This window comes from Vulpes vulpes, chromosome 10 (genome assembly GCF_048418805.1).
Source record: "Vulpes vulpes isolate BD-2025 chromosome 10, VulVul3, whole genome shotgun sequence".
In the NCBI taxonomy this organism is placed as follows: Eukaryota; Metazoa; Chordata; class Mammalia; order Carnivora; family Canidae; genus Vulpes; species Vulpes vulpes.
Genome location: NC_132789.1, coordinates 8744250 through 8768796, shown reverse-complemented (window position 1 = coordinate 8768796; position 24547 = coordinate 8744250). Strand labels below are relative to the sequence as shown.

The 24547-nt window shown below is 45.9% G+C and overlaps 2 protein-coding genes across 2 annotated transcripts in view; one reads left to right on the top strand and one right to left on the bottom strand.

Moving 5' to 3' along the window:
• The first annotated feature begins 941 nt into the window (after positions 1-941).
• MYL2 (myosin light chain 2) lies at positions 942-9132 on the top strand. The gene is made up of 7 exons (XM_026018896.2): positions 942-1140; positions 2441-2530; positions 5112-5187; positions 6316-6420; positions 6982-7060; positions 7149-7197; positions 8795-9132. The coding sequence occupies exons 1-7, from the start codon at positions 1138-1140 to the stop codon at positions 8891-8893; spliced, it is 501 nt and encodes a 166-aa protein (XP_025874681.2). The 5' UTR covers positions 942-1137; the 3' UTR covers positions 8894-9132.
• A 639-nt stretch (positions 9133-9771) lies between these two features.
• The window catches only part of CCDC63 (coiled-coil domain containing 63), a 32847-nt gene continuing 18071 nt past the window's right edge, over positions 9772-24547 (bottom strand). Inside the window, exons 8-11 of the mRNA XM_026018849.2 lie at positions 19890-19964; positions 15284-15476; positions 12418-12621; positions 9772-9905 (exon numbers count right to left, since the gene is read on the bottom strand). Of these exons, the coding sequence (XP_025874634.1) occupies positions 9772-9905; positions 12418-12621; positions 15284-15476; positions 19890-19964 (606 nt within the window). The remainder of the gene's footprint in view (positions 9906-12417; positions 12622-15283; positions 15477-19889; positions 19965-24547) is intronic.

The following is a 24547-nucleotide window of genomic DNA, read 5'->3' as shown; positions in this document are numbered from 1 at the left end:
TGAGGCTTTTGTTGTCCTGCTGCTAGGAGCCAGTCTCTGCTCAGAGACGATCCCTGAGCCGGGAGGCAGCTCCCCGCCCAGGACTTCCACACCTCTCTATCGTTTCTATGTAAGATTTGTTTCTACCGGAAATTATCCAGGTCATGCATTTCTTTATTTTTATTCATCTCCTCCTGACACATAGCTTTCTGAGGGCAGGGAGTTTGTCACTGGGAAGCAGTCTCCCCCATACTAACACAGTGCCTGGGATGAATGTTGGGGGCACAGAGAAGGTGGTCTCTACCCCACAGGGTGTCTGGAAAATTATATATGAGCATGAGACATGTGTACATGGTGCCTGGCACGTAGCAAGTGCTCGGTAAGTGAAATATGTTATTTCTTCAATCAACAAGTATTCATTGAGCAGCTGCTGTGTGCCAGTCACGAGCTAGGAGCCAGGGAAAGAATAGCGAGGAGAACTGAAAAGGACCCTGCTTTCCCAAGCTGACTGTTCACTGACACTGAACAAAATAAATAAGTGAATTACACAGTATGTCAGGAAGTGATAAGTGCTCTGCAGAAAAACAAAGCAGAGAAGGGGTTCTGGAGGGCAGACAGTGAGTGGCTATTTTAAACAGGGTGGTGGGGAGGTCTCACTGAGAAGGTGATATTTGAGCAAAGATCTGAGGCAGGTGAGGGAGGAAGCCTCCCTGATGTCTGATGGAAAAACACTCTAGGCAGAGGGAAGTGCAGGTGCAAAGGCCCTGGGGTGGGACCCTGATCACATTGGAGAATTTTAACAGTCTCCTCTCTGCCATTTTCCTTCTCAAAATTGACAAGCACAAGTGCCTCCCGCCCGCCCAAGTGCTGCTGAATAAGTGTGCAGCATCTCTCCCTGTGACCCAGCCGCCTGTCTCTTTAACCTTGAATGCCTTTTTGGGTCTCATGTGTCACCGAGTGGCGAGCGAGCTCCCCTTACTTCAGAAGAACGGCATGGGGTGGGGGGGCCTTAGGTGGTGTCCGCCTCACCTATTACTGCCAAAAGTGGTCATGGGGTTATTTTTAAACATGGGGAGGAAGTATTTATTGTTCTGAGCAGAAGAGAGAGGGGCAGCCTCAGGGATTCTTCTGGTGAAGCAGTTCTGTGTCCTTTCCACCATGGTGAGTAAGCGAGGGCTTTGGGAGGTGTGATGCTGCAGTGGGGGGAAGGAAACAGCACCTATGAGAAGAGGACCAGAGGGGAGGGGAAGAAAGGTGGCTTTTGAGGGCCCCAGACCCTGGAGAAAAAAGCAGTGCTTGCTGTGTGTGCGCAGAGGAACCCCAATCAATGCCCCCATAAGCCACAAATAACAGCAGCTCCCAGGGACTCGCAAAAACAAAATAAGAGAGTTGGCTTTTTTATGGCTTGTCTACTGACCTCTCGAGGAATCAATAACTCCCAGGGCTTGCAAAATGGGATTGAACGCTTTTAAGGATCAAATTGTAATTCTTTTCTCTTGTTCAGGCAGCTGGGGAAAAGAATCTTTTTGTTTTCACCTTTTGAACTTGCAAATTTAAAACCTTTCTCCCTGTGTTGTTTGGCTAGGTGTCCCTCTCCTAGAGCAAGAAGCCACCAAGTCAGGGAGAGCCTGGGGAATGGTTAGGGGCACAGACTCTGGAGTCAGACTGCGCAAGTGCAATTCCGGGTCTGCCTTTTCGTGACTGTGTGACCTTGGGCAAGTGACCCAACCTCTCTGAGCCCTACGTGACTTTCCAATAAAATGGCTCTGGTAATAGTAGCGTTTACCTGACAGGGGGATTAAATGAAATCACGTATGTACGGTGTTCAAGTGGTTTGCTCTATTTAAAGTCAGAGGGAAATGGGGTGGGGCCAAAGGTTAACTTGCTTTTCTCTGCACTGTTTGCCTATGCAAGGACGGAAGATTTAGAGAGGAGATTTCACTGCCATTTGGATCAAAGGAGAATTGGGAATTGGGGAGGGGGAGCAGTGGGTTTTAACATCCTGAAAAAGTGTCACTTCCTAAAGGTATTCCTCATGGTTTAGTGAGCCTGACATTCCCCCCTGACCCCCACCACCCAATCAATTCTCCTTCTGTGCATTACTGAACTTTTTTGTGAAATGCACTGAAACACAGGCGGTCAGATCCTGCTGGGGCTGATCTGAAAGTATTGCCTCCTTCCCCAGAGGTGCAGCTCCACCTCCCCCAGTTTTACAAAGGAGGTGCTGCAAGATCCACAGTCTCTGAAGACCCACCAGAACCAGGATGCCTTTGAGACACGCTATTCCTTCCAGGTCCTCTTAGCCCTCTAGGATCATCGTTTTGAGACGAGTGTCAGCCTCCTACCCCCATTTCACAGACGAGCAGTTGAGGCTCACTCAGAGAGGGGACCTGACCTAGTTTTCTAACTTCCAGCTTCTGACTCTTAATCGATGCTTTCCCCTGCCTCCCACCACTTCCAGGCACCCAAGAAAGCCAAGAAGAGAGCAGAAGGCGCCAATTCCAACGTGTTCTCTATGTTTGAACAGACCCAGATCCAGGAATTTAAGGAGGTGGGTGCAGCTGTTGAACCATCTACCCAGATGGAGATTCCCACCTGTTAGAGAGAACGCTCCCTCGGTCCATGTTCCCCACAGGGACCTCTTGGCTAGATGTTTCTATCCTCCAAACCCAAATCCAGTCTCAATGTGTGCGTGAACCATTTATTTTATTTTTAATTTTTTAAACTTAAATTCAGTTTGCCAACAGAGTCTAATACCCAGTACTCCTCACATCACCAGGTGAGCCATTTTAAGAGATTATTTTTTCATGATTTTTGCCCATCATCCAAAGTAAAGCATATTTCTTGTTGAAAATGTCGGGAGAGAATTCAAGAAAACCCCAAAGAAGAACACAAAAATGACCTATAATTCTATGACCCATAGATAGTAAGTGTACATTTTGATATGCATGCTTTTTAAAAAATATTTTATTTATTCATGAGAGACAGAGAAAGAGAGACAGAGACACAGGGAGAGGGAGAAGCAGGCTCCCTGGGGGGAGCCTGATGCAGGACTCCATCCCAGGACCCTGGGACCAGGGCCTGAGCCAACAGCAATAACCACTGAGCCACCCAGGTGCTCCGCATATCCACGCTTCAAGTCATTTTTGTGCTATGTGGATACACTTTTAAACTCTTCTGCTATTTTTCTTTGACCAATTCCTCATCATTTTCTATCATTTATTGAAACCACTTCCTATGGTCGGATGTGACATTTGCTCAGATTGTTTTACAGTTATAAATAACACATCTTTGCTTGTTTCTTCGGGGTAAATTCCTAAAAGCAGAACTGCTAGGTGAAAAGAACTTTAAAAAAGGAACTAAAAACCAGTAGACCTGCTGGCCCTCCAGAAATGTGGTACTAATTAATACCTACTGCCATCAGCCTCGAAGGGAAGGAGCGCAATTTCCCCCTATATCTCCATCAACATTGGGTATTAATAGCTGAAAATATTATTTCTACCAAACTCAGAGCCAAAAAAAGAGTATCTCTTAGATTTTAAATTATATAGTCCTCCATTGTTGAGCACAAGCCAGGTGGAAATCCCATGGCATTCTACAGGAGTGCCTTATTAAGTAAACCTGAGGACCAATTAGGCCGAATTAAGCCACTGCCCGCAGGCTTAGAAGGATACACTCTGAATTAATTTTCCAGGAGTCCTGATGGCTCACACTGAGTTATCCACACTCCCACCTGAGCCTGCAGAGGAAAGTATGCTGCAGAGGCCCATGTGTTCTGTATCAAAGGGGAAACCATTCAGGACTTGAACACTTGTACTTTTTCGTCCTCACAAAAGTTCAGATCACAGGAATGTTGTGTCCCACATGCCACCAAGGAAAGAATTCCTAGACAAAATATATCTTGAACTTGTCACCTTCCAGGGAGAAGACCACAAGACCACGCCGCCCCTTCCCCCTCACCCAATCTCTAGAATGAGATCAGCATCTGGAGGGTGTGGGGAGGAGGTGCAAATACTTTCAGGAACCAGTTGCAAAGAACTCAAAAAATGTGGAGATGAAAAGCCATTTGTAAGACACCTGGGTATTGACAAAGCTGTTGGGAGTCTTCATGGACACTACCTGGGAAAGATGATTGGCCCCATTTTGCAGATAACTGGGCTTTGGGGGGGATGTTGGGGAGGATGAGACCCCCAATTATTAACTTGATTTTTTTTTAAGATTGTATTTATTTATTCATGTGAGACACAGAGAGAGAGGCAGAGACACAGGCAGAGGGAGAAGCAGGCTCCCTGTGGGGAGCCCGATATGGGACTCGATCCCAGGACTCCAAGATCACAACCTGAACCAAAGGCAGACGCTCAACCAGTGAGCCACTCAGGCGTCCCTAACTTGGTTTTTTGAATGAACACTTCATAGAGATGTAATTCACACACCTGAAGTTCACCTTTGTAAACTACAGTTCGGTGATTATTTACTAGTCCCAAGAGTTGTAGAGTCATCATCACTAACTCCCAAACGTTTTCCTCAGACCAGAAAGAAACCTCATACTCAGCCATCACTCCCCATTGCCCTCTTCCCCCAGCCTCTGGCCACCACCCAAATATTTTCTGTCCCTAGGGACTTGCCTGGTCTGGCCATTTCATGGAAATACATCCTACAGCATGTAGCCTTTTGCCCTGGCTTCTTCCACTCAGTGTCACGTGCCAAAGCTCATCCGTGTTGTAGCCTGTGTCAGGATCTCCTTCGTTTTTCTTACTCAGTAGGAGTCTGTTACGTGGCTAGACCACATTTTGTGAATCCGTCCACCAATTGATGGACACGTGGGCTGTCTCCAGTTTGGGGCCACTATAAGTAAGGCTGCTGTGGCCATTCAGGCGTAGGTTTCCACGGGGACAGATGTTTTCAATTCTCTTGGGTAGATGCCTAATTGTAGAACTGCTGGATCCTGTGGTAACTCTATGCCTAATATTAGTTTTGAGGAATGGCCAGTTTGCAATCATTGACTCTTGATCACATATCCTTCACTGCTCCCTGAATCCCAGAATCCCATTTCCTCCTGTTCATAGCCCAATCTCTTGGGCTCCTCCACCCAACTTCTCCTGGGCTGACCAGCCAAATGCCCCCTTCCACAGGCTTTCACCATCATGGACCAGAACAGGGATGGCTTCATCGACAAGAATGATTTAAGGGACACCTTTGCTGCTCTTGGTATGTCCACCCCCCATACGCACCCCGGTAGGCCTGCAGGAGGGTCTCCTTATCCCGCCCTCCTGAGGGGTGAAAGGTAGGACCACTGCAAAGGTCAAGGGCTTGTCATTTTTCAAAGAAATGGCTCAATCATGATTGGCCTTTAAGACAAACTTCGGAAGTTAGTATTTAGGCTTTAAGTGTCTTCACATACCTTTTGTTTTTCTTTTAAAATAACTTTTTTTTCTGTGATTTTGAATGGAATGCCAACTCATAATAGAAAATTTGCAAAATTCAGAAAAGTATAAAGAAGAAAACTCAACCATTAGGCCACATTCCACTGTAACATGTCAGCCTCTCAGTCTTTTCTAGATACATCTGGGTTTTTTTGTAGGGTCGTTGTTGTTGTTTTAAGCCTGGAATCGTTCTATTTTGGAATCACCTTTTTAAATTTAACATCTCAACAGTGTGAGCACCAGTATATTGAGCTTTTGCAAAATATGTGTCCAACCTGCCACTGCTCCCACCCCGTCCATTCCCACTCCCAGAACTCAGGGCCACCATGAACAGCTGTGCAGGTTGTGCACTATACAGTTCTATAGATAACTATTCATGTCTGTAGCCACTGTAGATTTTTATATTTAAAACAAATTGTCTTAAGAACAGGTGTCTTTTAAAAATCTGCACAAAGATGCTACATGGGCTTGTGGCAGAGGCTGGGTAGCACCGGTATATCAGAATCTCCAAGGCTGTGTAGATTATAGCAGGTATAATCTGAAAAAGTTCCCTCAGGTGATTCTGATCTGTCTTTTTCACCTCCAACTGAGAGGGATAATTTATCGCATGAGCATTTTCCATTTAAGTAAAAAGTTAAAATATCTGTTTAAAATGTTCCAGGTTCTAAAGGCACTATTATAAAAATAGCTAACCCCTCCCCACATTGGATGTTCGGGTTTTTTCCAGCTGTCTGGCTATTATAAATAACACCGTGGAGACCATCTTTTCCAGTGAATCTGGCCCCACCCTCTCCATCTCTGATTGTCCCTAGACTGGATTCCCTCAAGTGGAATTACAAGGGCAAATGCCAGTGTCCTGACAGCTGCTTCTGCCCCAGCCCAGGGGGCCCTGACTGTGTGTTTCCTGCCCTAGGGCGTGTGAACGTGAAAAATGAGGAAATTGACGAAATGCTCAAGGAAGCTCCAGGTCCAATTAACTTTACTGTGTTCCTAACAATGTTTGGGGAGAAACTTAAGGGTAAGCTCACGTGTATGCCCGTATGTGCGTATGTGTAGCTGCATTTGTGCACCTGTGTGTGTATCTTTACGTGTCATCTTTGGGCATGAATTAAAACACCATGAGGGCAGACAAGGGTTGGCAGAAGATGAAGGCAGGGTAACACTGGGGGGGGGGGGGAATAAAAGCAGCAGTTACCATTGCTCCAAGGCAGACCCTGAGCCAGACCTCATGCTTCGGCCTTTGGACGCATTACCTCATTTAGCATCTAGGAGGCTGGTTCTATTCTTATCCCCAGTCTTCCGCGCAGAGATGGAAAGCACTTGCCTATGGCCACACAGCTAGCAAATGCTCGAGTCAGGATTCGAATCCTAGTCTTTCTAAATCTAGATCCATGTTCGAGCTTGGGTTTGTTCAGAAATGACTGGATTCTCAGCTCACTCCTTCCAAGAGTCAGTGCTCAGAGCAAGCAAAACAGCCTTGCTCTGGCCCCTCCATCTGGGGGGGGAGTTGGGCCCTGCCTCTTGGGGTACCATGGGTTCCCAGCCACCGGTGGTTTGATGCAACCATTTTCTGTTTCAGGGGCAGACCCCGAGGAGACCATTCTCAACGCATTCAAAGTGTTTGACCCTGAAGGCAAAGGGGTGCTCAAGGCTGATTAGTGAGTGGGATGTGTGGGGGAGGACATGGGGGTTCCCTGCTTCCTGTGCACACACTTGGTGCCAACACCTGCTGTTCTCTCTCCACAGTGTTCGGGAGATGCTGACCACACAGGCAGAGAGATTTTCCAAAGAGGAGGTAACTACACCCCACCTCACCCTCTTTCCTAAAACACTCCCGCCCCACACTGACAGAGAACCTGCTACTGAGCCCCCATCTCATTTCATTCTCTCCACCACCCTATGAGGTAGAGACTAGCATTGCTGTCATTTTATAAATGGGGAAACTGAGGCCTAGGGATGTGAGTCACTTGCCTAAAAGGACACCACAATGCTAATTGCTCGTGTCTGTATTCAAACCCAGATCTGTCTGACACCAGGTCTACCTTCCTCTCAATGTATGGAGCCCCGGTTAGAGCACCAATTTCCTGATGGAGTGAGGGTGGCTTGCAGGGTACCACATACTGTCATGTAGGTTCCACACTGAGCAATTCTTCCAGATGCTGTACTCATAAGATACACTGTAGAGTATCCATTTATTGCAATTGTTTTCCAGCAGATGGCAGTAAAGTGTCCTGTTACAATTTTTTTTTTTTTTTTTTTTTTTTTTAAACTGTATATATGACTTTTCTGGCAGGTGGTAGTACTGTGCCTGGAAGAAGGGGAACTTTTGCTAATTTGCCAAAAGCCCTGTATCAATAAGCAATGGTCCTGTCGATATTAATTAAATATTTAAAATAGTCCCTTCTCAGGCCTGATTCCATTAGGTTTCACATTTCACTAAAAATGTTATTTAGATTTCCCCTAAAACCCAAGCAGTTAAAAGAGCCTGCCTTCACCTCCTAGCAGCTTGGTGACTTGAGACAAGCTCTTTAACTTCACTATGCCTCAATTTCCTCATCTGTAAAGTGGAGATGGTAATAAAAGTTTCCTGGTAGTATGCTGTGAGGATTCAACAAGTTAATACGTGCAAAGTGCTGGAGCATGTGATAAGGACAATGTAAGTGTTGGCTATTATTAGCCAATATGTATTTTTAAAAATAACTAGTCAATACTTTTTTAAAAATGCAGAAATTACATGTTTTTAAAAATCTACATTTCTAGCTTCCCTCAAAGAATCAGATTCCCTCAAAAAGTCTGACCTACATGTGCACATGGCTGCATTGGGCTGTCCCTGTGGCACTTGTCACCTCTGTAAATGGGGTGTGTGTCTGCTTTGAGCCACAGTCCCTGCTAGGCCCCCTTTGCTCCCTTACACAACCTGCCTGGCCCCTCTGTATGCCCGTGTTTGCGATCCCTGCTTTCCCTGCTGCCGGCTGGGCTCCCAGAATATCCCTGCAGAATGGCCCGTGGGGTGAGCACCTGCAGAAGAGCAAGGAAGGGAAAGAAAGCAGGGAGGCATGGGGGGAGGTGTTGAACCTCATTTCAGGCCCATAGACTATCTTGGCTACCCTCCCACCCTAGGGAGCTCTGGAGATAGAATACCCTTCTAAGAGGTCCCAAGTTAGGCCCCACACTGAGCAGGTGGCTGTGGGTGGCCCAGGAAGGCCATGACCTTGGGGCTGGCAGCCCTCTGCAACAGCTGGGTGACAAGGCCTTCTTGGAGGGGACTTGAGTGTCATGTCTCCATGCCCACTGAATCCCTGCCGCCTCTGCACTGGGATTCACCCCACACACAGCTGTCCCTCTTACTTCCCCTCCTGTCATGCTCAGCACATGTGGCTGGTTCATTGCAGATTGACCAGATGTTCGCCGCCTTCCCCCCTGATGTGACTGGCAACTTGGACTATAAGAACCTGGTGCATATCATCACCCACGGAGAAGAGAAGGACTGAGGGGGCTCACCAACCAACCCTGGGCTTGTCTTTGGTGGGGATGTAGTCCCTGCCCTCCTCTCACTTTGCCCAGTAATGCTGCCATCCCTGCTACCGGCCCGTTAGTCGTGTGGCTGCCTCATTAGCCACCTTCATCTTCTTTGCAGCCTCTGTGGCATATAGATACCACGTGGCCATATATCCTGTAGATGGAAATCCATCCAGAAGCTGTGTTCAAATAAATGAGAGGTTGTCTATTTGTTCATGGTGTTTCTCTGACAGAAGTGCCTCGGATAATGAAGATCCTTTGCTAGTTCCCAGAGAGTATGAGTGAGTGATGTCCCTGCTGTCATTATTATTGAATCTTAGTAACTCTTTATTTGCAGTAGGCCTTCACAGCCACTCAGAACTATTTCTATCAAGGGCCACAATTTATTGGAATGTTAACTAGAGGACCACACCCCTTTCTTTCAAAGAGCTCAAGCAACTGTAGAGCTTAGCTTCCATGACATCCTCTCCTTTAGGATGCTATTGGAATGTTTCTCCCATAGATGCACTTAGGCCCCATGATAAATTAAGAGGAAGAGGCCTCACATACATGCTAAAAACATGGCTCATTTGGAAAAAAAAATCATACCCATTAACTATAAGACGTTAATTTCTAATTTCAGACATAGCAGTTGTTTGTCCTGGTCACAATCACAATCTCAGGAGCCATGGTGACCTCATACAACTCTTGTCTCCTGTGTCAGCTCCTATGTCCTCCTAACTCCTCTACCTCATCCCAGGGTGGCTTCCAGAACCCTAGTTGAGTCCCTTTGTAATGAGTGTGAGGAGGCACTGAGGTTACAGAACAAAACATTTATTCTGGTTAAAGTACAAATGTACCTCCATCCGCCTCAGACCATTAACTTCTTCTTGAGCCTCAGATCGTCCCCCTTTACCGGTACGCTGTCTGACTGTAATTCCCTGCTTCGAAACTGGCTGCTGAGCACCAGCTGCTGAAGGCTGCTGTGGTCCAGGGGCTGATCCACTGCATCAAAGACAGGACTGGTGTGAGGAGTTTGGAAAGCAAACGCAGCATGGGATGGGCACAGGTAGCTCCCTTCCCAAGGACAGTGTCCCTCTGCCCCGTTCATGGATGCTTAAGGCAAGGATATCCAAGCCTGGTTTGGGGGTCCCTCCACACTGGTGGGAATAGAGTGTGAGCATTCTTGAGGTTCAGGGAGGAAGAGCATGAGTAGAGATGCACTGCACAGGGACACCCAGACAATAATTGTTTTTTTTTTTCTCCCAGAAGAGGATGTGAAGGTGAGTTTAGTTTAATGTCAAAGAGACAGGGCCACCATGCGCAGTTGTTCAGGATGTAGACCGCACAGACATCTGGTGGAGATGGTGAATGGATGGGCTGGAATCCAACCCCTGCTTGATTGCCAAACCATTTCTACACAGAAGGGGTACCTTTTCTCAATCTGTCCAGGGGGAGTGCCTCTTCTAATTCACACCTATGGACCAGAGTGACTAGTGAGCTAAGAGAAACCAATGTTTATCAACATTCCCTTGAGCAAAAGTGGACACATCATCTACAAGTTCTTGACTATGTGGGGGCAGCTTACCAGAAGCTATGCCTTGCCACCCTCCTCTTTTAGGAACTCAAAGGGTCAAGGGAGACTGTGCTAAGGTGGCTAACACCAGACCCAGCTTTCACTCCTGCTAAATTTCAGTTGCCTAGACCTAAGTCAGACAGGAGGGGCGTGTGTGTGCGCGTGCGTGCGTGCACCTGTGTTGGCAATCTTCCTCCAGCCCTCCCCCTCCATCTTTGACATGCCTGCACACTTGAAGTGCTGTTTAGAGAAACGGGACAGATTATTTTAAAAATCTAGGTTTCTTTGATTACTGAAGTTGCTCAAGATCATTGTAAAAGAAACATTTGAACAATACAGAATTATTTAACTTAGAAATGCAAAGTTCTATGTAAATCACCACCTAAAAGTACCCACTGTAAGTCAGCCTATAAATCCTTTGTTTTTGTATGCACAATCAACATACCTTTCTCCTTCCCTCCCTCTAACCTTCCCTCCCTCCCTCCTCCTCTCTCTCTCTCTCTCTCTATACACATCTCTTTCCCTATTATATCTCAGGGTTGTCAAGGGCTGTCTTGTACATTGTAGGATTTTTAACAGCATCCCTGGCCACTAGATGCCAACAGCAGCCCCCCCTCCATCTCCCAGTTGTAACACCAAAAATATCTACAGACATTGCCAAAAATCCTGAGGGGTAAAATCACCCTGGTTGAAAACTACTGAATAAATAAATAAATATATATATATATATATATATATATATATATATATATATATATAATTGCCAAGCCATATATATATATACACACACGTTATATAATCCATATATATATATATATATATAACAATTGCATATATAATTTATATACCCTGTGTGTGAGAGTTTATATTGTCCCATTGCATTCCTTTCCATGTCTGCATAGTATTCCTATCACATGGATGGGTGAACTGTAGTTCCCAGACCAGTTTCTAATGGGTGTGTATTTCAGTCATTTCCAGTTTAGGGATGCAGTGAATGCTGTCCTACGTTCATCTTTGACCCCTGAATAAATATTTCTTGAAGAACTGGTTTGAAAAAAAAAAAGAAAGAACTGGTTTGCACAGGAGAGATTACAGGCCTAACAGGTATACCCATGTCTCAGGCTTATCACATGTGTGGCCAAACTGCCCTCCAAAACCCAGGTGGGGCTGATTTTTTCCCCAGCTCCAGATTTTCTGCCCCAGTGAGGGGAGTGTCATGAGCTTCTGGCCCCGAAAGGAGGGAAGGTCAACAAGCCAGCTGCAAGGCCACAGTTAGGCATCTGGCTACTGCCCCCAACCTAGCTGCACCTGCTTCAACCATGAGTTTGGGGGACACAGTTGGCATCGGCCGAGGTGGTCATGGGTTGAGTAAGACTAAGGGGCATAGGGTGAGAGTGACAGATGGGATCAGGAAACCTTGTGTGCCTGCAACTTGCCAATTTGTAAACTGTGGACATTTTAAGGTTCGTTTTATTTTATTTTTAAAGATTTTATTTTTATTTATTTGAGAGAGAGAAAGAGCATGCAGGAGCAGGGAGGAGTGGCAGAGAGAGATGGAGAAGCAGGCTCCCCGCTGAGCAGAGAGCCCAATAAGAAACTTGATCTCAGGACCCTGAGATCATGGCCTGAGCTGAAGGCAGATACATAAATGGCTGAACCACCCAGGCCCCCCCCCCTAAGGTTCATTTTAAATGGCCACAAAGTAGTGATTTAAAAAATACATATATATCCAGGATCACTAAACTCTGGGATCTTCACTGTGCTGTAGGGAGAAGCATCCCCAGGCAAAACAACTCAAGGGCCACAGCCAAGGTGGAACCCAATGGAACACATGGACCCATGAGGCTCATAAAGGGAAACTGAGGCTCTATACCGCACATTCCAGCACAGGTCTCCTAGCAACCAGCGCAGACGGCAGATCACGGGAGAATGAGAACTCACCTTCATCCAACTTGTCGCTGAAGGGGTCAGCCCCGAGCACTGGGGGGATGACCTTGACCGGTTCTGCAGGCTTGAGGAGGGCGGAGCTACCCCAGAAAGGGTTGACGAAGGGCGGCGGGATGTCTGTCTCTGCCCTTTCCAGCTCCAAGATCCGCTTGTAGGACTCCAACAGCAGCAGATCGTTGGTCTTCTTCTCAACGATGGCTGGAAAAAAATCGATCAGAGCCAAGACAGCAGCAGAGAGACCTGGTTCCCAGGGTTGGACGTGCGGAGGCGGGCGGGGGTGGGGGAGACAGGGAGGGATTGGGAGTGACGCCCCCTGCTGGAGAGGAAGGGAAGGAACAGGACCAAGCCTCTCTCGAGAGTTATACCATGCATTCTCCAGGGGGCAGTATCACTCAGAGGGCAAAATTTGGTCGTTGGTTAGCAAAAGGAAAACAAACAAACAAAATCTGACTTTATAACATAAAACAGATAAACGTGCAGAACATAAGCAACTACATAGTGTATATAGTGTGAAAATTGCATAAGGACAATTAGGAAAAGAATGTCTGAAAAGGTTCCTTAGGAGGCAATAATGAAAAGGAGGATGGAAAAAAAAAAAAGAAAGAAAAGGAGGTTGAGAAACACTGGGTTTCACCAAAAACTGGGAGCCCCAGGCAGCCTTTTAAACTACTGATTTTTCCCCTGTGTGCTCTCTGTTTCAGGCTTCTGGGCCTTTGCTCATGCTGATCCTTCTGCCTAGAATGCCTTTCCGTGCACCCTTCCCTGAATCATGACTGCTGGTGCTTTAAGACTTGGATCAGGGCTCCGCACCCTACGGGAGTATTCCTCTGACCTGCCTAGGGGAAGGAGGTCTCCCTCTGTGTTTCATAGCTCCTGTAGTCACCAGAGTCGTGTGTTCATTCACTCACCCTACAAATGGTTATCGGATACCTGCCATGCCAGGCTCAGAGCTGGATGCCATGGATGCATGGAGGAAAAACAAAATGACAATAACTGTAACAACAAAGATGCAATCCCTGACCTTATTAAGCTCATAAGCTTCAGTATATGTGAGGAAGATGGAGAGAAAGACAAATTCAACAAGGAAACAAATAAGTACACATATCCCTTGCTATCCAGATGCTCGTTATCTAGATTCTGTAACTCCTGGATTTGGATAATGTTTTAAACAAACCTCACACTACCTGTACTGTGGCTTTTCTTTCTAAAAATCATGGACAAAAATAAAATAAAATAAAAATAAATAAAATAAAAATAAAAATCAGGGACCAAAAATATTTGCATCTGGAACTATCAGATCTCAAAAGCCTCATAGATTCACCCAGTACATAAACGAATTGCCATGAAAGGGAATAAAAGTGTGGAGGGGAAGCCAGCTTCAGGTGGGGCAGTGGAGGGAAGCCTTGCAGAGAAAGGACATTAGACTGAGATCTGAGTTTGAGGAGGAATTGAGATAAGGATTCCAGGAACAGCTTGTGCAAAGGCCCTGAGGTGGGAATGAATTGAAGGGAGGGTTGCAAGAATACACAGGACAGTGTGACTTGAGGTGGCAGACAAAGACAGAGAGCAGGACAAGAGGAGATGAGAAATGGAAGCAGGGACCAGGCTGTGCAGAACCCTGATAGGCTGTGTGCAGGAAAGAGTTAACACAGCAGTCCTGACTGCTATTCTTTGAAACGCCTGCTTCCCAGCATGGCCCCAAGCTGGCATCAAGGAACTTGGATCTCCGGAAGGTTCCTAATAGCATCATCATTTACTAATAGCAGCTCAGTAGTCCTCCACTTCACCTCATGACCCTTTCCCCTTTTGCTGAAACAAATCAGAGCCACAAGTAACACCATATGCTGAGTCTGTGAGCCCTCCTAGCAAATCACTGAACTTGGCAGGAGGGAGCATCTTGGGAAGCCCCCAAACAGATTGTATTAAGAACCATAGGTTTTATTCTCAGAGCAATGCAAGCTGTTCATTCCAAGTTGTCATGATCCACGGAGGTGCATCCCTCTTTCTCTATCCTGAGCTCAGGCCTATGGTTAGAAATGTGTTTTCGTTCATTAGGAATTTGCTACATGCCAGGCACTGCTCTGTACACTTTATTACTTCCTTTCCAATCTGTTTGCTTTTCATTTCTTTTTCTTGCCTTATTGCATTGCTTAGGAGCAATGAGAGCAGATATTCTTGCCTTGTTCCTGATCTCAAGAGGAAAAACATTCTGGTTTTTGCCCTTAAGTATAGGTTAAGTATAGTAGGTGGGTTTCTTTTCTTAATTATTTATTTATTTGAGAGAGAGGGAGCAAGCACAAGTGGGGTGGGTAGGGGCAGAGGGAGAGGGAGAAGCAGACTCCCCACTAAACAGGGAGCCTAACATGGGGCTTGATCTCAGGACCCTGAGATCATGACCTGAGCCAAAGGCAGATGCTTAACCGACTGAGCTACCCAGGTGCCCTCAGTAGTGGCACCCTTGGAGGTTAAGAAAGTTTCCTTCCAGTTCTAGTTTGTCAAGAGCCTTTATCGTAATGGATGTTGAATTGGTCAAATGCTGCTTCTACTCTCCATTGATATGATCATATAGTTTTACTCTAAAATTAAATATTATCTTCCTAACAACCTTATGAGGTAGATATTGGGTTTACTCCTCATTTTTTTAGATGAAAAAATTAAACTACCGAGAGGTTCAGAAAGTTGCCCAATGGCACACAGCTAGTAAGAATAGAACCAGGATTTGAACCCAGGCAGGCTGGCTTTAGTGCCCACATGCTTCACCACCAGCCTCACCACCACCCAAAGAACAAGTGCTCATGCCTGCTCATAGAAAGCTCTGGAAATGGTTCCTAAGGGTCCAACAGGCCCCAGCGTAACTCACCAAAGTACTGTGGGAGGTTGTTGTCAGTGATTTTCCCTGTCTCCCCTAAATGCCCCAGGATCTCGGTGGCATCACAATTAATCTTTTTAAACAGATTCTCCACTGAGTTCTTGAGATACTCCAAGGTCTTGTTGATTTCCTTGTAGCTGTTCTCATACATATCCGCCTCCTCTGTGGTTTTCTTCAGTTTCTCCTGGTGACAGACCCCAATTCCCATCCCAGGTCAGCCAGACTGCCACCCTAGGCTCAGCCCACCCGTGAGAACTTTGAATGTAGATGGGAGTTCGGGACTCTCTGGAAACAGGGTCTCTGAACCACAGGTTTTCAAACCTCTGAGGGGGTTCAAAATCAATTTTCTAAGCCTTAATCAGTATTTTATTTTTTATTTTTTAAAGATTTTATTTATTTGAGAGAGTGAGAATGAGCAGGGAGAGAGGGAGAGGGAGAGAGAGAAGCAGGCTCCCTGCTGAGCACAGCTCAATTTGATCCCAGGAATCAAGTGCTGGGATCATGACCTGAGCCCAAGGCAGATGCTTAACTGACTAAGCCACCCAGGCTCCCCCTTAATCAGCATTTTAAAGAAAGAAAGTATATCTCAGTGGGTTAAGTGTGTTCCTTCTGCTCAGGTCATGATCCCAGTGTCCTGAGATCAAGCCCCACATCTGGGCTCCCTGCTCAGCAGGGAGCCTGCTTCTCTCTCTCTCCCTCTGCCTGCCACTCTGGCTATTTGTGCCCCCCTCCCTTATCAAATAAATAAATAAGATCTTTTAAAAAAGTAAACAGAACAGAAAAAAAAAGGAAGAGAAAATACTAGTATGCATTGCTGGTAAATATTGCAGGGTAAATATTGTTAAATGTACATTTTGTTTCCCTCACATATACATGTGTGTGTCTATATGTGTACTGGATTATAATATATTTAATTTAAAAAAATAGGCTTCATATCCAGCATGGAGGCCAAAGTGGGGCTTGAACTCACAACCCTGAGATAAAGACCTGAGCTGAGACCAAGAGCCAACTTGGTCAATTGACTGAACCACCTAGGTACCTCAGAATTATAACATCCTTTAAAAGCTGATGACTTATATTTTTAAAACTGTGGCCCACAGAAAGGAATACATTTTACAGTGCAGCCCAACACATGCATACATACATACATACATACTTGTGCATATTGGTGTGTGTTTATATGTATTATCTTATCAAATGAAGTGAAAGTTCCACAAATCAATACTTTGTGTGTTTTAAAATTTTGTTCTGTTTCATTATTTTTAAATGCTGTTTGATCCAACAGACTGATTTTACCATTTGCAGTTTAAAACACATCACTCAGGGCACCTGGGTGGCTCAGTGGTTAAGAGTCTGCCTTTGGCTCAAGTCATGATCCCAGGATCCTGGGTTAGAGTCTGGCATCAGGCTCCCCACAGGGAGCCTGCTTCTCCCTCTGCCTATGTCTCGCCTCTCTCTCATGAATAAATAAATAAAATCTTAAAAAAAAGGAAACAGATCACTCTAGCCCAGTGGTTCTCAACATGGGGCCCCAGGACTAGGAGCATCAGCTCCATGGGGAAGCTTGTTAGAAATGCAAATTCTTGGGCTCCAGTCCAGGCCCTGAATCAGGCTCTGGGGATAGGCCTGGCAATGTGCTTTTGATGAACCTCCAGGTGATGCTGATGCACAGTAAAGTTAGAAAAATCCTGCAAGTCCACTGGATCACAATCTTGGCTTCACATTGCTATCATCTGGGAGCTTCAAAACACTTGTGGCCCTGACCCCAGCCCCAGATTCAGATGATTTGGTCTGGGGTGCACCTGGGGATCAGGACTTTTAAAGCCTCCCAGGTGAATCTGATTTGCAGCCCTAGGCCGAGAATCCCTGCTCTGGGGTGGGAGCTTCCAGTCATTTCCCATCTCTCCCTCTGAGTTCTCAGCTAGCTGAGGTGAACCAGGCCCTGTGAGGACCACCCCCATTCCGCGTGGCTCTATATGCATCATCCCAAATGACAGTCCCAAAGGGTCAGTCCGATCCACATCCCCACTTTCCAAGGATGGATCCAAAGCACTCAGTCAGGAGAGGTCTAAGGTCTAAGCTGTCTCTCAACCATTGAACCAGTCAGCTTCCTCTGCCCCCAGCTCCCTCTGGTTCTACAGCCACATTAAGAGATCCCACAGCTAAACAGCCTAATGTGATGGTGACAGCACAAGTCCAGCACCTCACACATGTCACCTCCACCTCCTCACAATGGCTTCAGTTTCTAGATGAGGAATACTGAGGTCAGACAAGTAAAGCAAACTCATGTTTAGCTTCTATCTATTGAGTAGTCTAAGTACCCTACCTGGGGTTCCTCCTCTCTATTTAGTATCAAGGTGATAGTGATTTTGAGGTTTTATTGACTCACACGATATCCACAATGATAGCTATGTCTAGAATTGTCTGCCCGGCAGCAGGCCTAGCATGTGCATAGATAACTTGACCCAGCCCTCACAGCCCATTGCAGTGATGATGATCATCTTCATTTTACAGGTGAGAAAACAGAGGCTCAGAGAGGTTAGGTCACTTTCTCAAAGTCACACAGCTAGGAAGTGACTTTTCTGAGAGTCATATGCAAGCTTTTGTTCCCAAGCTTTTGTTAGGGCCTGGCTGCCTAACTCCTTGCAAAACCCTCCTGTTAAGGGACAGATGCCACCACTACTCCCAGAGGGGCAGGAGATGATGTAATGGAAGATGTGTGGGAAGGTTCCAAGAATAGAGCAAAGGAAACTGATCTTTAGCAAGGGAAAGAAAAAAGGGCTCTTGTGACCGCATTGCTTTTATGACAAATTCTCCTGCTTGGGAGTATTTGCATTTTTTTTGAGTATTTGCATTTGAAGAGAGGCCTCCAGAAGGCACGCTGCAACCAAAGGAACGAAGAGGGGATGGAAGGGCTTCAGAGGGGGAGAAACGCTGGAGGTTGCCCTGTCAGCCTCCCTGGGATACCCTCGGCCTTCAAAACCCCAACATACAGAATAGCACCAGCCCCAAGCCCAAGGAAGCATCTGGACACTGGGTGGCCCTGAACCAAGGGCATGGGATCCCAAGCATGTGCTTAGCTTGAGGAGGGTCTCCTTGCACTTGGGCCCTACCTGGGAGTTTAATTCACCATATCTAGGCTCCTGGGAGAGGCCTCCCTGAGCCTGAGCCCCAAAATGAGTGTCTTGTGCTTTGTTGCCCCCTAGTGGCCCACTGGAGAATGGCACCGCCATCCCAGTCCAACTAGATGCTTGCCAGCAAGTGGCCACAGAGAAGGAAAGGAAAATGACCCAGGAGCCCAGTTCCTTGCGCAGGGAACTACTGGATAGAGCAGGGCTGTGCGGTCAAACTCTCTGGGTTCATACCTTTGTCAGAAGTTTGCTATCCATTCTCCCCTTTCGCCTTAATAACAAATTCCTGATTGTATTTGGGACAGCAATGTGCCCAGCTGAAAGTTATATTTTCCAATCCTCCTCTGCAATAAAGATGGCCAGTGAGATGTAAACACAAAAGGCACTGGCTGAGTCTTCACAGAAAGAAACTTTAAGCTGCCTAACAATCAGCAAAGTTGTTATGTTTGTTCTTGCCTCCCCCCACTTTTTTTCCTGCCTGGAACATATATCTGATGGCTGGATCATTGGCAGCCACAATACAACCCTGAGGCATCCTTGGGAATGTAAGCCACATGCTAGAGATGGCAAATGGGAGTGGCCTAGGTCACCGATGAAATCATGACCAGGCCTGAAGGACCTATCTCCAAACATTTCTTAACAAAGTAAATAATTTTACCTCATTTAGGCCATTATTACTTTGGTTCCTTGTGACTAGCAACTAAATACAAAGCAAAGCTTTTATATAGCATCCCAGCTCCACAATGTTGGCCAAGTGACTTTACCTCTCTGAGCCTCAGTTTCCTCATCTTTTTTAAATTTTTTTTTTAATTTATTTATGATAGTCACAGAGAGAGAGAGAGAGAGAGGCAGAGACACAGGCAGAGGGAGAAGCAGGCTCCATGCACCGGGAGCCCGACGTGGGATTTGATCCCGGGTCTCCAGGATCGCGCCCTGGGCCAAAGGCAGGCGCCAAACCGCTGCGCCACCCAGGGATCCCTCAGTTTCCTCATCTATACAATATAAAGATCACAGTATCTGCCTCATAGGGCTGTTGTGAGAATTAAATGAGATAGTACAAGAACAGCACTTAGCCCAGTGTCTGGTAGGTAGTAATTGCTCAAATAATGTTCATAATAACTGTAATTGACTGCAAGCAGGCCACAGCCAGGACAAGGGGGAGAGAAAAAAATTCTCAGGCAGAGAGCTCTGGGTTGTGCCAGTCTGGATGAAATTATAGGTGCAAGTGCCTGGGCTAGGCTCCCTGAAGTCAGGGAGTCTTTAAAAGGGACATAGAGATTATAGGGACAAAATTCTACAGCAAATAAATATCTGTAACAGAGGTGGCCTGAGACAAAGGCTCAGGACATGCCGAGACACAAGCCAAGCCAGGGGAGTCTCATAGGACAGATATTGTACTCCTCCTGAGAACCACCAGACAGGCCGCCTGACAAAGACTCCCATGTCTCTCCCAACCCTGGTCTTACCTCCAACTGTTTCAGGGCGGAGCGGTTGTCATCATGGGATGATTTCTGCTGGGATCGCAGGAAGATGATCTCATCCTGCACATGAGAGAACCAGACCATAAGGAAAAGTGGGTACTCCCCACCATACCTAAAACTAAGCCTGTGCCTTGAGGAGATGATGAGGATTTAAATGATCTGTTTCAAGGAGCCTCTGAGTCCCTGGGCCCCCCTTATGCCCATGGAGGATCTTTCTGATGTTTAGGGTTTTTTAAAAGCTTCATTTATTTTTATTTGAGAGAGGGAGAGAGAGGAGGGGCAATGGGGGAGAGGGCGAGAGGGAGGGAGAGAGAGAGAGAATCCCAAACAGACTCCTCCCTGAGCACGGAGCCCAACATGGGTTTCAGTCTCAAGACCCTGAGATCAGGACCTGAGCCAAAATTAACAGTCAGATACTTAACCGTCTGCACCACCCAGGTGCCCCTGGAGCAGGGTTTATCAACTCTAGCATGAATCAGAATCATCTAGAGGTTTGTGAAACACAGATTGCTCGGCCCCTCTCCCAGAGGTTCTGGTCCAGTAGGTCTGGGTGGGGCCCGAGAATGTGCGCTTCTCAAAATTTCCCAAAAGCTGCTGCTCCCGTTGACCCAGGGACCAGACTTGAGAAACCCTGGGGATAGAACAAATAGAAAAGGCTAGTCTTTGAGTAATTTCATCTCTAGGAACCTATCCCAAGGAAACAGTAGGACAAGTGGGCAAAGGGGCTGCTCAAGGCTATCTGTCATGTTATTGCTTATAATCGCCCCCAGGTAGACACAACCGAAATGTCCACTGATAGCGGACCAGTTAAATCAATGATGGTACATTCATATCATGAGAGGAATGGGTTTTAAGTAAAAATATGGTTAAAAATGCAGATTCCTAGCCTATTCTCAGAGAATCTGGCTTTGTAAATTATGGGATAGCACTTGGGGAATCTGCATTTTAAGTATCTTATGATTCTGCTACAGAGCATTCAGAGTCTCCAGAAGCCATAAAAGGAACATAGAAGATGTTGGGAGGTGTATGATGAATTTGCGGGGAGGGAGAGTTTAAAAACAGCCTAGAATGATCCCAGGACTATAAATGGGCACTTTTCCTGCCTCAAGACCTTTGTACTTGCTGTTTTCTGCCTGGAACATTAACCTCCCAGAGACCTACATAGCTTATTCCCTCACCTACAAATCTGCTCAAATCTTAGCTTCTCAAGTTCCCGTGCCCTCTCTTGACTTCAGACCTTCTATATTTCTATATTTCATCTTTCTTATCTACACCACTTCTCACTTTCTAATATACTCTATAATTTATGTATTTATTAGGCTTACTGCTAATTGTTTGTTTCTTTCTACCAGAACAGAAGTTCTGTCCATGAGGGCAGAACTTTTCGTCATTTTGTACTCTGTCTCATAATCAGTGTCTAGAATAGTGCATGGCACATAGTAGGTGCTCAATAATATCTGCTTGATAAACAAAACCAAAAGAACTTTTTAAAAAAATCAGAATATGTAAGTCCCTATATAACTATATGGTAATGACTATGTTAAGTTTTAAAAGCATCACCCCCCAAAAAAAGAAATCAGAAGGAAATAGATCAAAATATCAACAATGATTATCTCTAAGGAATGAGATAATAGGTGATTTTAAAAACTTAATCCTTAGGTAGTTTCCAAATTTTCTATAATGAGCATATCCTTCTAAGATTTTTTAAATATTAAGCATTTTCACTAGAAACGAGTGTTTTCAGGACTTATTCAGCAGGCATTTGCAGCTCTGTTAAGCCTCAAAAGGCACAGTTCTGTAACTTCAAAGAAAAACTCAGAAGCTACTGTTCTGGTCCAAACATCATTCTACAAACAGGGAGCCTGAAGCCCAGGGAGATCATGGACCTGCCTATGCTTCATCAGACACCCTCCTGCTAAGGTCAGAGACAGGCTGTGTAGCCTAGAGAGGCGGTACCATCACGTAAAGGGAAAGATGAAGGGCAATTTTGTTTAGTAACCATTTCTTGATCCGTTCAGTTTCCAACTAGCATCCTCACATGCCTCTGCTATGGTCTGTCCCTGCCATCCCACTGGGACTATTAAGGTGCTGTCTCCTAGAAAATGGGAATCAGGCTCCTGTCCACTTCCCAGGTCCCAAATGAACCATCCATCCATCCTTCCATCCTTAAGCTTTCAGGCCTTCGGATGTCTGCGTCCAAAACCTTTCCATGCAATGCTGCAGGGTGGCCACCTGAGGGCAGTGGCGAAGCGCCTACGTCGGAGACAGAAACCTCAAAGGCCCTCCAGGGTCCCAGCGCGCCTGGGACAGGACAGCAGATCGGACCCCGCTGGTGTGGGTGGATGAGGGCCAGCAGCCTTCAGCTAAGAGCAGGGCGGTGGGCCATAGTCGTCAGATCAGATTTTCCAAAAGAAACCAGAAATCCAGGTTTTCATGTGGAATATCTTGATTTTTAAATGTTGGCAACTAATAATTTCTAAATTTGGGGGGTAGGGGAGACTAAGCAAAAGAAATATGAGAGCAGGATTCAACCAGTTACAACCTCTGACCCCGGTGTCCTCCAGAAGGGTGAAGTCAGTTCTTTGAATCCCAATGGATTTATGCATTTTTCTTACCTGAACCATAGTTTTGAGCAGAAGTTCCACAAAAAGACAAAAAGGTAAGGGTCCAGGCAACCCCGCCAGCCCCTCCTCCCAATTCCCACCCCCTTCACCCCAAACTGCTCCGTTTTACCTGTTTTCTATACTGTGTTTCCTTACAACCTGTGTTTAAATGAAAATGTTCTGTAGTTTTTTTTTGTTTTGTTTTGTTTTGTTTTACAAGAGTTTGGAAAGTACTGCTCTCATCCTAGTGTGTCATTCTACAGATGTGGAGAGTGAGGCCCAGACAGGAGTGGCCATCTGTCATCAGATACACCTTCCTGACAGAGACAGTCTGCATGGTCAAAGGACAAAAGGACACTATCATCGTGGTCAATGGCAAGATCGAGGTCAGTTATGGTTTCAGAGCCATTTCCTGGTGCCTCCTATTGTGTGCGGGCCAGCCTGGGCACTGGGAAAGCAGAGGGAATACACTCTTGGGTATTGCAGTCCCCTGGAAAAATCACTTTCCAGAAGGGAGACAGAGGGTTGTTCAAGTTCATCCCTCCCACCTTACCCCCACGACACACTGAGCTGGATATTCTCCATTTTCCCCACAAATCCACTTGCCCCACTTCCACACCCTCTGCCTCAGACCCCAGGGGCTAGGGCTCTGGGCTCCCTTGTCTCCTGGCTTGGGTTGTTCCCTGACAATGGGATGCACCAGCTGGAGATTAGTGGTTGGAAAGAGGTTGGGGGTACTTGCCCACCAGCCCCTCACCACCTGGGAAGGTCACTAGCTTGGCCACAATCCCTTCAGGAGAGACACAGACACATCTTCCTCCACACACCTCATCCTGATTCCAGAAACAGCTCCCTCACCTGCTCTGGAGTCCTCCCATGCTGCTCCTGCACTCTCTCCTTATAATTTCCTTAAACCTTTGTAAATAATCCCTTTTAAAAAAAAAACTCACCTTGATTCACCCTCTTGGGGCATGCCATCTGTTTCCTCTGACCACTGATACCACCACCTTCATTCCCATCATGTTCACATACCGCCTGTATTATCTATCACTACCTATGAATGTCTATTAATCGTTTTCCTGAAATCAGCCAAATTGTGTTCATTTTATTATGTGTACCATTATTTGTTTACTGTTACTATGATTTATCACCCTAAGTAATGATATCCATTAAATCACAAGTTTGCTAGCTATATTTGTCCGAATCCTCATAAAAATGAACTCATCACTGGTAAGCTACAATGTTTTTATCTATATTCCAGCTACTAGTCACTTGTTCATGGCCAGCGCACCTGCTCCATATTCAGGAAGCAGTGACATTGCACAATTAAGTGGCTCCCTTCAACATACAAACAGCACAAAGACCTCAGAGGGAGGAATGACGAATTCCCAGTGGTGGTGACCTCTGTTCAGGGTCAGGACCAATGAGCAGTATTTCATCAGAAGCAAAGCAGGAGGTGGGAGAGAAAATGGCATAAGGGAAGACTCAGCAGAGGGAAATGCACAGGATAGCTGAGGAGGGCACCTTCGGGGTCATGAGGGGAACTGAACTTGTCAAGGCAGGTTAAAGCCAAATTTTCAAAGAGGCGGAGTGTCACACCAAGGAATTTAGATTCTATGCTATGCAGACAATTCCAAAGGCTGTTTATGTGTGTTTGGGAAGTAAGTAGCCCAAGGAGCCAATTAAGTTTGGGAACTTACAGGCTTAACAAAAAAGTAAATAGATTTCTTTACTGCAGGACTTGTCAGAGCCTTTACTATGCTAAGCACATCAATTCTCTTCAAGATGGATTGACAATCTCTCCTCCATTCTGTGAAGCTGTTGATTAATAGGGGTCAGCAGGCTCTTAAGGCAAAGGGCCAGATAGTAGATATTTTAGGCATTGCAGGCCACATATGATCTATCCTTTTTTTTTTCCTTATAGCCCTTTAAAAATGTAAAAACCATTCTTAGCTCATGGCCTGTACAAAAACGGACCACAGGCTGTATCTGGCCATGGGTATAGTTTACTGAACCCTTGATTATAGAACATGCCATGGA

Bases quoted from the DNA above. Each gene is read 5' to 3' on its own strand.
- MYL2 (XM_026018896.2), top strand. The intron at 2,531-5,111 runs GTGGGTGCAGCT...CCCCTTCCACAG, and splicing joins AGATCCAGGAATTTAAGGAG to GCTTTCACCATCATGGACCA. The intron at 7,198-8,794 runs GTAACTACACCC...GGTTCATTGCAG, and splicing joins AGAGATTTTCCAAAGAGGAG to ATTGACCAGATGTTCGCCGC.